Genomic DNA, 12,467 nt, shown 5'->3' with positions numbered 1-12,467 from the left:
GCATGTTATTTGCATAATAGAATACCTTCTATAAAATTCAAAATTTCACCATATGAATTGTGGAAAGGTAGGAAACCAAATCTGGAATACCTAAGGGTATGGGGCTGTTTAGCCTTTTATAGAGTTCCGGACCCAAAAAGAACAAAATTAGGTCCAAGGGCAATCAAGAGTGTTTTTGTAGGATATGCTGAGAATTCAAAAGCATATAGACTTTTGGATTTGGATTCTAACGTTATAGTAGAATCAAAGGATGTAGAATTTATTGAAGATAAATTCTATAATGATTCTAAAGCAGTATTAGATCCTACTCAAACACTAGAATCTAACTTGAGTCGGAAAAGGAATTGTATAATTCCTGACACATTGACTGAACCGAGGAGAAGTCAAAGAGTTAGAAAAGAAAAAAACTTGGATCCAGATTTTGTGTCATCTCAGGCTATTGTTTTCCTTTTGGAAGGAAATAGAGATGATGTTTTAAATAAGATACCCATTCTATTAAATATAGAAGAAGATCCAAAAACATTTAAAGAAGCTATGACTTCTAGAGATGTTTCATTTCGGAAAGAGGCAATAAATGATGAAATGGACTCAATATTGTCAAACAATACTTGGGTTTTAGTAGACTTGCCTCCTGGATCAAAACCTATTGGTTGTAAGTGGGTATTTAGGAGAAAATACAATACAGATGGGTCTCTTCAAACTTTTAAATCCAGATTAGTAGCCAAAGGTTTTAAACAAAAAGAGGGCATAGACTATTTTGATACGTATGCCCCAGTGGCTAGATTTACATCCATTAGAGTGCTTATGGCACTGGCTTCAATATATAACTTATATGTACACCAAATGGATGTTAAAACTGCTTTCCTAAATGGTGAATTGGATGAAGAGGTGTACATGGAACAACCAGAAGGATTTGTTATGCATGGGCAAGAAAAGAAAGTTTGCAAATTAATTAAGTCATTGTATGGATTAAAGCAAGCACCAAAACAATGGCATGAGAAATTTGACTCGGTAATTTTATCTCATGGATTTAGGCATAATAATGCTGATAAGTGTATTTATTCTAAATTCACAGATTGTTATGGTGTTATAATATGTCTTTATGTGGATGACTTACTTATATTTGGAACAAATATGGAAGGAATATCTGAAACTAAGAAGTATTTATCTTCAAAGTCCAAAATGAAGGATCTTAATGAAGTTGACACTATTTTGGGTGTCAAAGTAAAGAAACATATTGGGGGTTATGCTTTATGTTAATCTCATTATGTTGAGAAAATGCTTCTTAAATTTCAACACTTAAGAATTAAAGAAGCAAATATCCCATATGACTCTTCATTTAAATTAACTGAGAATGCTGGTAGAGCAGCTGCTCAGTTAGAATATGCTAGTGCAATTGGTAGTTTAATGTATGCAATGCATTCCACTAGGCCAAATATTTCATTTGCAGTATGTAAACTTTCTAGATATACGGGTAATCCTAGTACGGAGCATTGGAAAGCAATTGGTAGAGTCCTTGGGTACCTTAAAAGAACTAGTTCGTTAGGACTGTATTATACCAATTTTCCTGCTGTACTAGAAGGATATTGTGATGCTAGTTGGATTACTAGTGTAAGTGATAATAAGGCTACGTCTGGTTGGGTTTTCACCCTTGGTAGTGGAGCTGTTTCATGGGCTTCTAAGAAACAGACATGTATTTCACATTCTACAATGGAATCTGAATTTGTAGCCTTGGCGGCAGCAGGCAAAGAGGCAAAATGGTTGAGGAATTTGTTATATGACATAAAGTTGTGGCCACAACCGATGTCAGTCATTTCTTTGTACTGTGATAGTGAAGCTACTATGTCTAGGGCTTATAGTAAGGTTTATAATGGAAAATCTAGACATATTAGTTTGAGACATGAATATGTCAAACAATTGATAAGTGATGGTATTATCACTATTGTATATGTGCGGTCAACTAAAAACTTGACGGATCCTTTCACAAAGGGACTCTCGAGAGATATGGTGAATAGTACATCTAGTGGAATGGGTTTGAAACCTTTCTTTTAAAAGTCACCTGTAATAGGAACCCAACCTTACACTATTAATAAATAGTCTAAGGTTTAATGGGTAATAACAAGTTACAGTTATGTGGCTGGGATAGCACTGAAATTTAATTTAATATGAGAAACCCTTCCAGGATGGTCAGTGCTGGCTGTCACGCTAAATGTAGGATGAGTATTATACTCTTAATGAAGTTCAATAGTTGTATAAATATCTGAAGTAACAGAGACACATTAAGGAACTTTACCTATGTGAACATAAGAGGTGGGGACAACTTCTAGCAAAAGTTTAAGGTTTACTTTTGTAAATGTTCATGAATGCCAGGATGGAGCACATGAATTAATGCAAATATTTGGTGAGTTATCTCTCTAAAATTGGATAGAATCATGTGTGTGGTATTTCCGTTCTTAGCGTATAGAGTCTTGGTTTAAGCCTAGGCCACCATTGACTTTGTCAAGAATTTGAGATATTTACACTAATTGAAGGTTTAAGTCGAGAGATACCTTCTTGTATGCATGAGGATATCAAAATTTGACTGAAAATTTAATATCGCAATCTAAGTGGGGGATTGTTATATTTATTATAGATTGTGATATTAAATATGTGAATTTATTGAATGTGGGTTATTATTTATTTTAGTGAACTATTATCTCCAAGAGATGCATTGGTTCAATGGTAAGGGTATGTTGTTTCAAATGAAAGGGTAGGAGTTCAAAACTCCACAAGTGCAATTTGATTTATAATTTTGTAAAGTGTTGGACTTGGACAGACACAATGCTTGGGCCAACCAAGCCTTGCACATGGGCCAAAGAGTCACAACACTTGGTGTTTGCACATGGGCCGAATAGGCACTTTGATAGGGTGTATTGTTTCAAAAATCAATTTAATTGAAAAGGCACTTCTAGAGACTCAAACCAATGCCCTCTATTTCCCAAGTGAGGCGCTTGTTGACCACTAGGCTAGGTTATACCTCTTTGGTCTTTAAATGAAACAATATGACCTTTAAACCAGTAACTGCCAGTCGAGATGCTCAAGCTTATTAAGGGATCCAACAGAAGCATGAACCTCAACTAAGTTTGTACAATCAGCAAAATCGAGCCACTCTAAATTTGGAATCCGAGAAAGATCACGGGGTTTTGTCAGAGATTCACAAGAAGACAAGTCCATTCCATTCTGGTCATATTCTGGAAATTCTGTAAAGCAAAATTGGAGATAAAGTTCACTTCAAATATGATTACAACATAACTAAAATTAAGGAAAGAAATATTTTAATTAATGGTTGTACCTGCAATCCCCTTATTCTAAGATCAACCAGTTTCTTTCCATGAAAATTATATGGCAGTTATTGCGACGGATATCTGTTCCAAATAAGTACTCTTAACTCTTGTTAGAAAGATAACTAAGAGCCTCGTAGAAGCGTGCATTATGTTTTATGAAATATCTCAACTTTTTCATCTTCGTGAATGCCTCTGACCTCAAGCATATCAAGTCTTCTTTAGGTAAATCTATCAGCATGCCTTCAATTTGGTATGTTCCAGCGTCAAAACTTCTCCGGCCCTCTTTCTTTCTATTTTCAGATGATGACTTTGTTGTAGAAAGACAGAAGAGTATCCCACAAAGATAGAACTTTAAACTTTCGAAGTAGTTTAAAATGATCAATTAATTGGTCCCACAACAATTGACTTTACTCTGTTTTCCTGTTTTAGCACAGATGCATGTTGAAAAAGATGATCATGAAAATCATCATTCTATTCATCATCCTATTAAATATGATAATCGGTAACTTTGAATCCTTCCATTCATCAGAGAAAATATATTATGCTGTTCAATTCCTATACTCGATACCTGGCCGTTTGATTTATTCAAATTTGTTAAGAAACGACAATCATTGGAAGTTATAATTGTCACATTCGGTTAAAAACGACAAAAAAAAAAAAAAAAGAAGGAATTTACCACATAGACTCAATAGCCAGAATTGCATATACAAATTGACAGTATCATTAGCAAAAATAATGAAAGAGAGGTCTTGCAGAGTAAAGCAACAAGCTTGATTTCTAAACCATACATATACTAGCATTGCAGGGGTGCTACTTGACTTACCATAAAAAATAAAATATAATAAAATTGCCCTTATATATCATTGGCAAAAATAATGATAAAGAGATCTTAAGGGTAGTACTTGCCTTTGCAAGATTACACAAATAGTGCAAAACTCAGAGCAAAACCAAAACCAAAACCAAAACCAAAACCATTCACTATTGGGTTGCCTTGCACAAACTTGTTCTCAATCAAATGCTAAATGCTGGACGGGGCTCAGTGTCATTGTAGCATCAATAGTGGGTGGTAAGGCTCCAATGCTGCAAACATGGAAAAGCCCAAAAGAATATTACCAGACAAAAGGCAAAAGTACACATTCGATCGGTTAAAAAAGACAACAAATTTGAAAGGAATTTACCAGAGACTCAATAGCCAGAATTACATATACAAAGTGACCATATCATTAGCAAAAATTAATAATAAAAAAGAGGTCTTGCAGAGTAAAGCCACTAGCTTATATCCAAGATTTAAATGCCTTTGCCAGATTACACAAATGGTGCAAAACTCAGACCAAAAACCTTACATATACTAGCATTGCAGGTCACATTCAAACTTGGCACAAGTACTAAAGCTACTGAAATTGCCTGAAATAGTTAGGTTACCCTGCACTAACTTGTTCTAAATCTGGTCTAACGTACGTTCTCCAAATGCCTGGGATCATCTTGAAATTATGTAAATGCTCTTGATATGAATACTTAGCTAGAACCCCACAGAATAAATTATAGCTAAAACAACTCCAACTGAGATATCATGAGTTTTTGTCGATGGAAATTCCAGCAATTAGCAAATGACAGTGATTGGTATCAACATATATGGTCTATGAGAAACGAAGTTTATGTGGGCGTTTTTGAAATGCTGTGGTTAGCACTAGAAAATCTCCTTCTATGATCATCTTATCCAGTTTTCTGTTGACTGCTTCAGTGATTACTGGAAGAGTTTCTTCACTCTGATTTGGATGCACTGAATGGAGTTGACAGGTTTTGGCAAATATGATGGCCCCCCAGAGTTGTTTCCTCCCACTGCTGCACAAGTGCTTGTATTTTCTTCTCACTGCTACATGAAACTTCAATATCTTTTCCCATCTGAATGAAAATTGAACCCAGGTGAGAACTTGAACTAAAGGAATGGACCAGAAACTGATTTCTCTTGTATAATGACATCATTAAGTCTCACCTTGGCACTTATTTAATGACATCATTAAAATCTTTAATAACTGAGATAGATTATTTTGGATTTCCCAACTGATTTCTCTTGTATAATGACATCATTAAGTCTCACCAAAGCATCCTAGACAAGACAGATTATTAAAATCTATAAAAGAAGTCCGTATCAATATTTCGTTGTTTTGTATATGTTGCTCTCCAACTTGATGGGAGTTTTTGAATGAGATAAGTGGTGTATTCTGGTTTTTCAGCAAAGTGTGTTTAGCAGAAACTTGCTGTAATAAGGCTATAGAAGAAATATTTCAGGGCAGCACAACAATTGAATTCATCATGCAAGAAACAAACTAATGGCTATAAGTAAACAACCAAAGTGAAAAGCTTACAAGCTAAGCATGAAGATTTCCCCCACTTTTGGCAAGATTGACGGTTACCTCCAAATTGTTCAATCTTATAAATAACGAGAGAGAGAGAGAGAGAGAGAGGGAGAGAGATGGAAGACAGTAGCAATAGTGTAGTGGTCTTAAGATTCAGCTCTTATAAACGTACATGTCATTATCCATCTCAAACAAGTCGAAGCTCTAACCCCAAATCTACCTTTGGATCATCATAGTCCTTCACCTCCAAATCTACCAAGTCGAAGAATGCCTCTTTCTTTGAAACTTTCCATCTTTCCTAAAACAGTCCGGAATCCTATTCCCCGGAAATATAATTCCACCTGAAAGTGCCTCTTCAAGTTGTCCCTGTTGAATGAATAACATTATAACTTTCAGTAATACAACCCATAAAAATTAATGGCATACACAAATACGTATTAGAGAGAGAGACCATAAACAATGACCATGTCATAAGGCACCTCAATCCAACAAATCTTTTGATGCTTGCAGGAAGGATAACGTTATCACTCCTTGACAGTTCTAGCGTTCCCAAAGTGGATGAGAAATGAAATGCTGTAAAGAAGTCAGACTTTAATAGGACACAATCGTTGAGATTCAAATATTCCACAATAAAGGATTTTGCACTTTATCATCCATATATTTGTACAACCACCAAAGCATTAATTGACTCTACTCGGTTCTAGCACAGATGCCGTTCCCTCGTCTAGAAATTGATAAAGGACTCTCTGACATAGAAATTAGGGGCATTATCTGACGGTATGGTCGTTCAAACAAAAGGACGTAGAAATTACGGCATTAATGCTATGACCATTTACTCTTTTTTAGCACAGATGCTATTCCCACCCATCAGAGAAAATATAATCCGTGGTTATTTCGCTTATATGTGGCCATTCGAAAGGAATAACAATCTTAGAAATAGTAAGGCCATAATGAAGAGGTAAGAGTAGCAAGTAAAGTTGCTAATGATTTGGAAATAAATGCTTTTCTCATACAAATTGAGCCATTACAGGTTATCTCAGCATCATAAATAAAACACCTAGAGATGCCATGTTCTTTAGAAAGCAGAACAATTCCACTCATCTCTTCTCTTCCGCTCAGCTGGACATTAACCGAACTCTTAACAATTTCAATTTCTAATAACTCATAAAGATAGTTGGTATATGTAGGATCATCATCAATTTTTCGAAAACAGATCATCAAGGACTCTTAACAATGGAATCCATTTTCCGAGAACACAAGGGCATCACAACTATGCCTAATTTACAAAGACTACAAGTCTAAGCGCACTACTTTTATGGTAAAAATTTGATAAAAACACAAAATACAAAGGGTTAGTACTAAATGAGGCTGGTGTTGGATGATGAATTTATAAAACAGAACAAAATACAGAGACATTACGACAAAGATACTTGCTCCCTAGCTTAATGGGAGTTTTTGAATAAGGAGAGGTGTTTTCTGACTTTTAGCAGATACTTGCTGCAATAACGATATAGAAGAAAATTTTCAGGGCAGCACAACACTTGAATTCATCATCCAAGAAACAAACGAATGGCTATAAGTAAACGAACAAAGTAAAAAGCCAAGTGATTATTGTGGAAGCATCCCTCAAAACTCATATAAGAAAGCTTTTCTAGGGATCCAATGGAATTTTGCACTTCGACTAATCTGTTAGGGTAGTTTCAAGTAATCAAATACCAGAGAGAACAAACAAAAATGAAAGGAAAATCTCACCTGAAACTGCTTGAAATAGTTGGGTTGCCCTGCTTTCTCGATACCTTGAAACTACCCGAATTGTGACTCAATATCATGAGTTCTCAATTCGAAATAAAAAAGAAAGGGAAAAAAATATAATACTCAAAGAGGAGGAAATCAAATATTACGTGAAAATCAAAAGAGCAGGGGTGACTTACTTTCTTCATCCATTTTTTTTGCTCTCATTTCATTCTTGTATACCACTTTGGCTCTGCAACTTTTATAAAACGACACCTTCCTCTCATAGAAACGATCAAATTGAACTCGCAAATTGTCCAAAACCTTTAGTTCAAAAGATTGTAAATTGGAGTACCCCTCCCATACAACATATCCAGGCGTATTTTCCGTTGCACTGTCCAAATCCATATTAACCAATAGTACTCCTTCTTTAATACAGCATACATGATTTGAGCCGTTAGTGGTTATCTTAGCACTACAACCAATATATTTCCTCCAGCTTTCAGCATCTTGCAAAAACATTACCTGATATAATACAATTCCGCTTATATCTTCCAAATAGTATGGCCCCTCAATATCTAATACCCACTCTTCTTCTCCCCTCTGTCTGCCATCATCATTATCTTTTAAAAACTCATGAACATAACTCAACCACTCTGGAATCTGATATTCTGGAAACAAAGTAGCATCATATTCATAGAATCCCTGTTAAACGTTAAATATCATCATCAATTTAATTTAAGCAATACATGCATACTATTAAAAATCAGATCACACATACATACATACATACCTTCCACAATAATGGATTTTGCACTTTATCATTCCATATATTCTCATGCATTTTGTCGAAACCGGACAACTCAATTCTTTGTAGCGATCTGATGTGGCTTCCATTGAATTCCAATATTTTTGATACTTCCGAAAATCTCTCTAATGATTTGCATCCACTAACATTTATGTGTCTTATATTTGGTGGAAGCTCTATTATTTCTTCAAGTTTCTCACATTTCCACATGGAAAGACCCTGAAGTCCAACGAGGTTCCTATGGATAAAGGCAGTTCTTCTATTGCGGCGTTCTTTAGATTTAATTGACTTAAATATTCCATTTTACACTCGATTTCAGGAAGATAACGAAGGCTTGAGCAATCATCAAAATTAAGCCAATGTAAAGATCTCAAATTGAGGCTTCTTGGAAGGATTTGGAGTTTAGAGCATCCTCCAAAATCCAACGTAGAAAGATTTTCCAAAGATCCAACGGAATCATGCACCTCAACTAGTCTTGTACAATATATGACACTCAATTCCTTCAAATTTGAGATGCTCGAAAGATCCGGAATCTTTTCAAAGAATTCACAATGATTGAAATTCATAGTAGTCAAATTCTGTAAAAGAAAAAGAGGAAAAGTTTTTAATGGACTTTACTACATAATTCAATGAAAAAAAAAAGTCGTTGATGATGATTATAATTGTGTACGTACCTTGGGCTTGAATCCATCCCCCAACACCTTTACGAGGCTATCATGCATTCTCAAAATAATGAGTTTCTTTCCTCTGAAATTACGTGGCAAAAACTCTCCAGGATATTGAGGCCAATCAAGTACTCTTAACTTCTCAGAGAGATAATTGGGTGCACAAGAAAAACGTGCATTACGATTTATAAAGATTCTAAGTCTTTTCATATGTCGAAAAATAATACTCCGTACTTATCAATTAATATTACTCTGCTAAAATCTCCAATACTAAATAGACAACATGCTAAAATATAAAATTTCCAATACTAAATTGACAACATGCTAAAATATAAAAGATTGTCTTTTAACCAACTTATGTACTCTCCTATAACTTTGAATAAAACAAACGCTAGCTTGAGGAGACAGTAGACATGAAATTAGAAAAATATACATGAGTACTGCTATATCCATAAAAAAATTATACAAACTAACGTGTCTTTATCTGATCCATTAGATCTACTTTACAAAAAAAGTGATTTTATAATTTGATGAACCATGTCAAGCTACATTAATTTGTTGGATTACTTTTATGTATATATATATATATATATATATATATATATATATTTCTTTAGGTATAAATTCATACGACTTATATTTTCTCAAAAAAAAATAAAAAAATCACTAGGTTTCACTTTTGGAAAAGGAAATAAATGTAAAACACAAGATATTCTTTTTTACTCTTATCATACTTTCTTCCAACACTTCACGGATATCCTCATGAAACCAGAGTCTACTACGTTTGCTAGGTTCTTCGGGTGATTCTAGTCAAACAATTGCTCATCCCATATCTTGTAGCAAGTCATGCATATGGACACTTTCACCACTCCATTCAATAGTAATAGTAATAAGACACTTGTCTATAAGCCTCTTGATTCCATGAACGGGGAAAAAACCACAACAATCAAATATTTTCTTGACATTAGCCAAACATTCTCCTTTGAAGAAAAATGCAATATCAAGGAATATTTGCTTCTCAGTAACATGCAGACCTTCATAACTCACTAAGAGTACTTTCTGAATATCATCTTTGGGAATCTTTGAGCATATTTTGTTACCTGTTTAGAGAGTTCCACATAACCTTCAAGTGGTTCATCTTTCTTGAAAGCATGCAAGCTAAACAGTCGAAGAGCTTCATTCTCATCCAAAATCTTCACCTCGTATTTTGAATCAACTTCAAAGACTTCTAATAAGTGTTGATCTCTTGTTGTGATGAGAATTCTACTTCTTGAGCCAAACCAATCACGATCTCTAGCTAGTTTTTCTAGTTGGACCATCTCATTCACGTCATCAAGAACTAGTAGAATCCTTTTAGAGCAAAGTCTATCTCGAATCACATTGACTCCTTTGTCAACATCATCAATATTCGATATTGTTCCTAAGATCTTGGACAAAAGTGTATTTTGCAGCTAAAGTAGACCTCCTGTCCGTTTTGAAGTTTCTCTAACGTCTTTTAAGAAACAACTTCCTTCAAATTGAGAAGAAATCCGGTTGTAGATATCATTTGAAATAGTTGTCTTACCAATTCCACCAGTTCAGAATATCCCTACCACACGTATAATATCATTCATTTCGATATTTAGATGTTGATCATAAATGTCTCGTATACGAGAATCTATCCCAACTGGATGCCATGCAACACTTAAAAGTGTTTGATTTACTATTCTTATGTCCACCCATTGAATGATTTCTTGGATAAATGCTGACTCATCCCTATCGATAAAAAAGAGAAGACAAATTGAAATAGTTAGAGTACTTTTCACAATAGATGACGTATGAATCTAATTAAGTTTAAATATATAGTGTTTTTCATTCTCCATAACAAAGTGACAGCGGTAGATTACAGTGTAAAAGGCCGGTAGCTTTTCTCCTTCTTTAATCTGAACATTGTTTCATAACAAAACATAATCTAAAATTTATAATTTAAGAGATTTTGTGAGTCTTTATATCTAGAAACAAATTGAAACTAAACGTTATGTGAAACTAATGTGGTAGTCGTAGTAGATATTTAATCCCTGAATCAGAAAGGATTTCTAAAATTTGACTTTTTTTTGCATATAATTATTCAATCCCAAAAATAATCATAAATATCAAATTGTTTTCCTTTTGTATGATATTTTATCTTCACCAATCAGATCCTTTATTATTTGTCTCAATTTTCCTCATAAATTTCTCAAATATAGCATGCGCATTAACATGAGAAAGTATATATAGGCAAAGCTTATCGGAATTTCGCTAATGGGAAACCAGACAAATCAGCTACTCTTTGCAAAGCTACCTTCCATTTCAGCATCTTTGCGTTATCCTTGAGCTTATCTCCAAGTTTATCAAAGGATTCTCCAAAAATCCCTTTTTGATGCCGTACTTCTGATGGATCTACGTCGTAAAAAATTGGTAGAACAATTTGCTTCATTGTTTCCTTGCAATCAAGAATCTTCAATAGCTCATCTAATCACCATCTAGATTCTGCATAGTTTTTAGAGAATACAATGATAGAAATCATTGACCCTTCAATAGCTTTGAAAAGTGCCGGTGAAATCTCCTCCCCTCTTTCAAGAATGTTGTCTATGTAAGTATTGATTCCCCTTTGATCCAAAGCTTGGTATAGATGGGAAATAAAGTTATGGCGAACATCTTCACCTCTAAAGCTCAAGAATACATCCTGATTCCATGGATGGATGGAAGGAGATGAAGAGGATGAAGAAGAGGAAGAAGCTCCTGATTGAAAGGCCATAGAAGAAGAAGTCATGCTCACAGTACATATGCGCGATTACAATCTAGCAAGAGGTCCAATTATAGAGTTGCAGAACTTATCCCAAATAAATAATTATAGAGATAAATTGGGTCATAGAAAGGAGAAACTTCTCGGCAACAACGTCGAACATGCATGCATGTGTTTGTGAAATCACCACTTGTCCCAAAAGCTTAAGCTAATGGTAAGAGGTAGATTTTATTATTTTATATCTTAACACTCCCCCTCACTTGTGGGCCAGACTTTCCCTCAATGAGTAGGCCCAACAAGTGGAATATTTAATTAAATGGGATAGAGTGTAGAGTCAGGGTTCGAACTCAGGACCTCTGCTCTGATATACCATGTGAAATCACCACTTGTCCCAAAAGCTTAAGCTGATGGGAAGAGGTAGATTTTATTATTTTATATCTTAACAATGTTTATTCTGTACGATTGCGGAACTTTCAACCTTCAAAGTTGTATAAAATGATCAATTTGGTCCCACATCAATTTGGTGCAAGTTTATTTAATTAAAAAAGAACAAAAATATTCATCATCCTATTAAATATGATAATTGGTAACTTTGGTACTTTAATACCTTACGACCAATAATCCATCCTCGATCTGTCATTTATATTGCGGTGAGGAGAACGAAAGATATATATATATATATATGTTAGAGCAGGCGTAGTTAATGGAATGAATTTTCAATGCTCCCACGTCAGAAAAACTGATCAAAAGTCTAAAGTTGATAGTGGAAATTAATTAAAATTCAAAACCGTGTAGATGGGCGCGTGTTATTTTGGACAT

General features: G+C 34.6%; 2 protein-coding genes across 2 annotated transcripts in view; both read right to left on the bottom strand.

Moving 5' to 3' along the window:
• Positions 1 to 3,048: 3,048 nt before the first annotated feature.
• Positions 3,049 to 11,339, bottom strand: LOC108984703 (disease resistance protein RML1B-like). The gene is made up of 7 exons (XM_035690794.1): positions 11,205 to 11,339; positions 9,985 to 10,311; positions 8,205 to 8,438; positions 7,612 to 8,116; positions 6,160 to 6,253; positions 5,925 to 6,046; positions 3,049 to 3,239 (listed from the first exon to the last, which is right to left on the bottom strand). The coding sequence occupies exons 1-7, from the start codon at positions 11,337 to 11,339 to the stop codon at positions 3,049 to 3,051; spliced, it is 1,608 nt and encodes a 535-aa protein (XP_035546687.1).
• The window catches only part of LOC108996729 (disease resistance protein RPV1-like), a 105,872-nt gene continuing 99,393 nt past the window's right edge, over positions 5,989 to 12,467 (bottom strand). Inside the window, exon 8 of the transcript XR_004801761.1 lies at positions 5,989 to 6,046. The gene's annotated coding sequence lies outside the window, so the exon portion shown is untranslated. The remainder of the gene's footprint in view (positions 6,047 to 12,467) is intronic.

The sequence above is a fragment of the Juglans regia genome, chromosome 6 (assembly GCF_001411555.2).
Source record: "Juglans regia cultivar Chandler chromosome 6, Walnut 2.0, whole genome shotgun sequence".
In the NCBI taxonomy this organism is placed as follows: Eukaryota; Viridiplantae; Streptophyta; class Magnoliopsida; order Fagales; family Juglandaceae; genus Juglans; species Juglans regia.
Note: the sequence above shows the minus strand (reverse complement) of the source record. Positions and strands in the feature narration are given on the sequence as shown.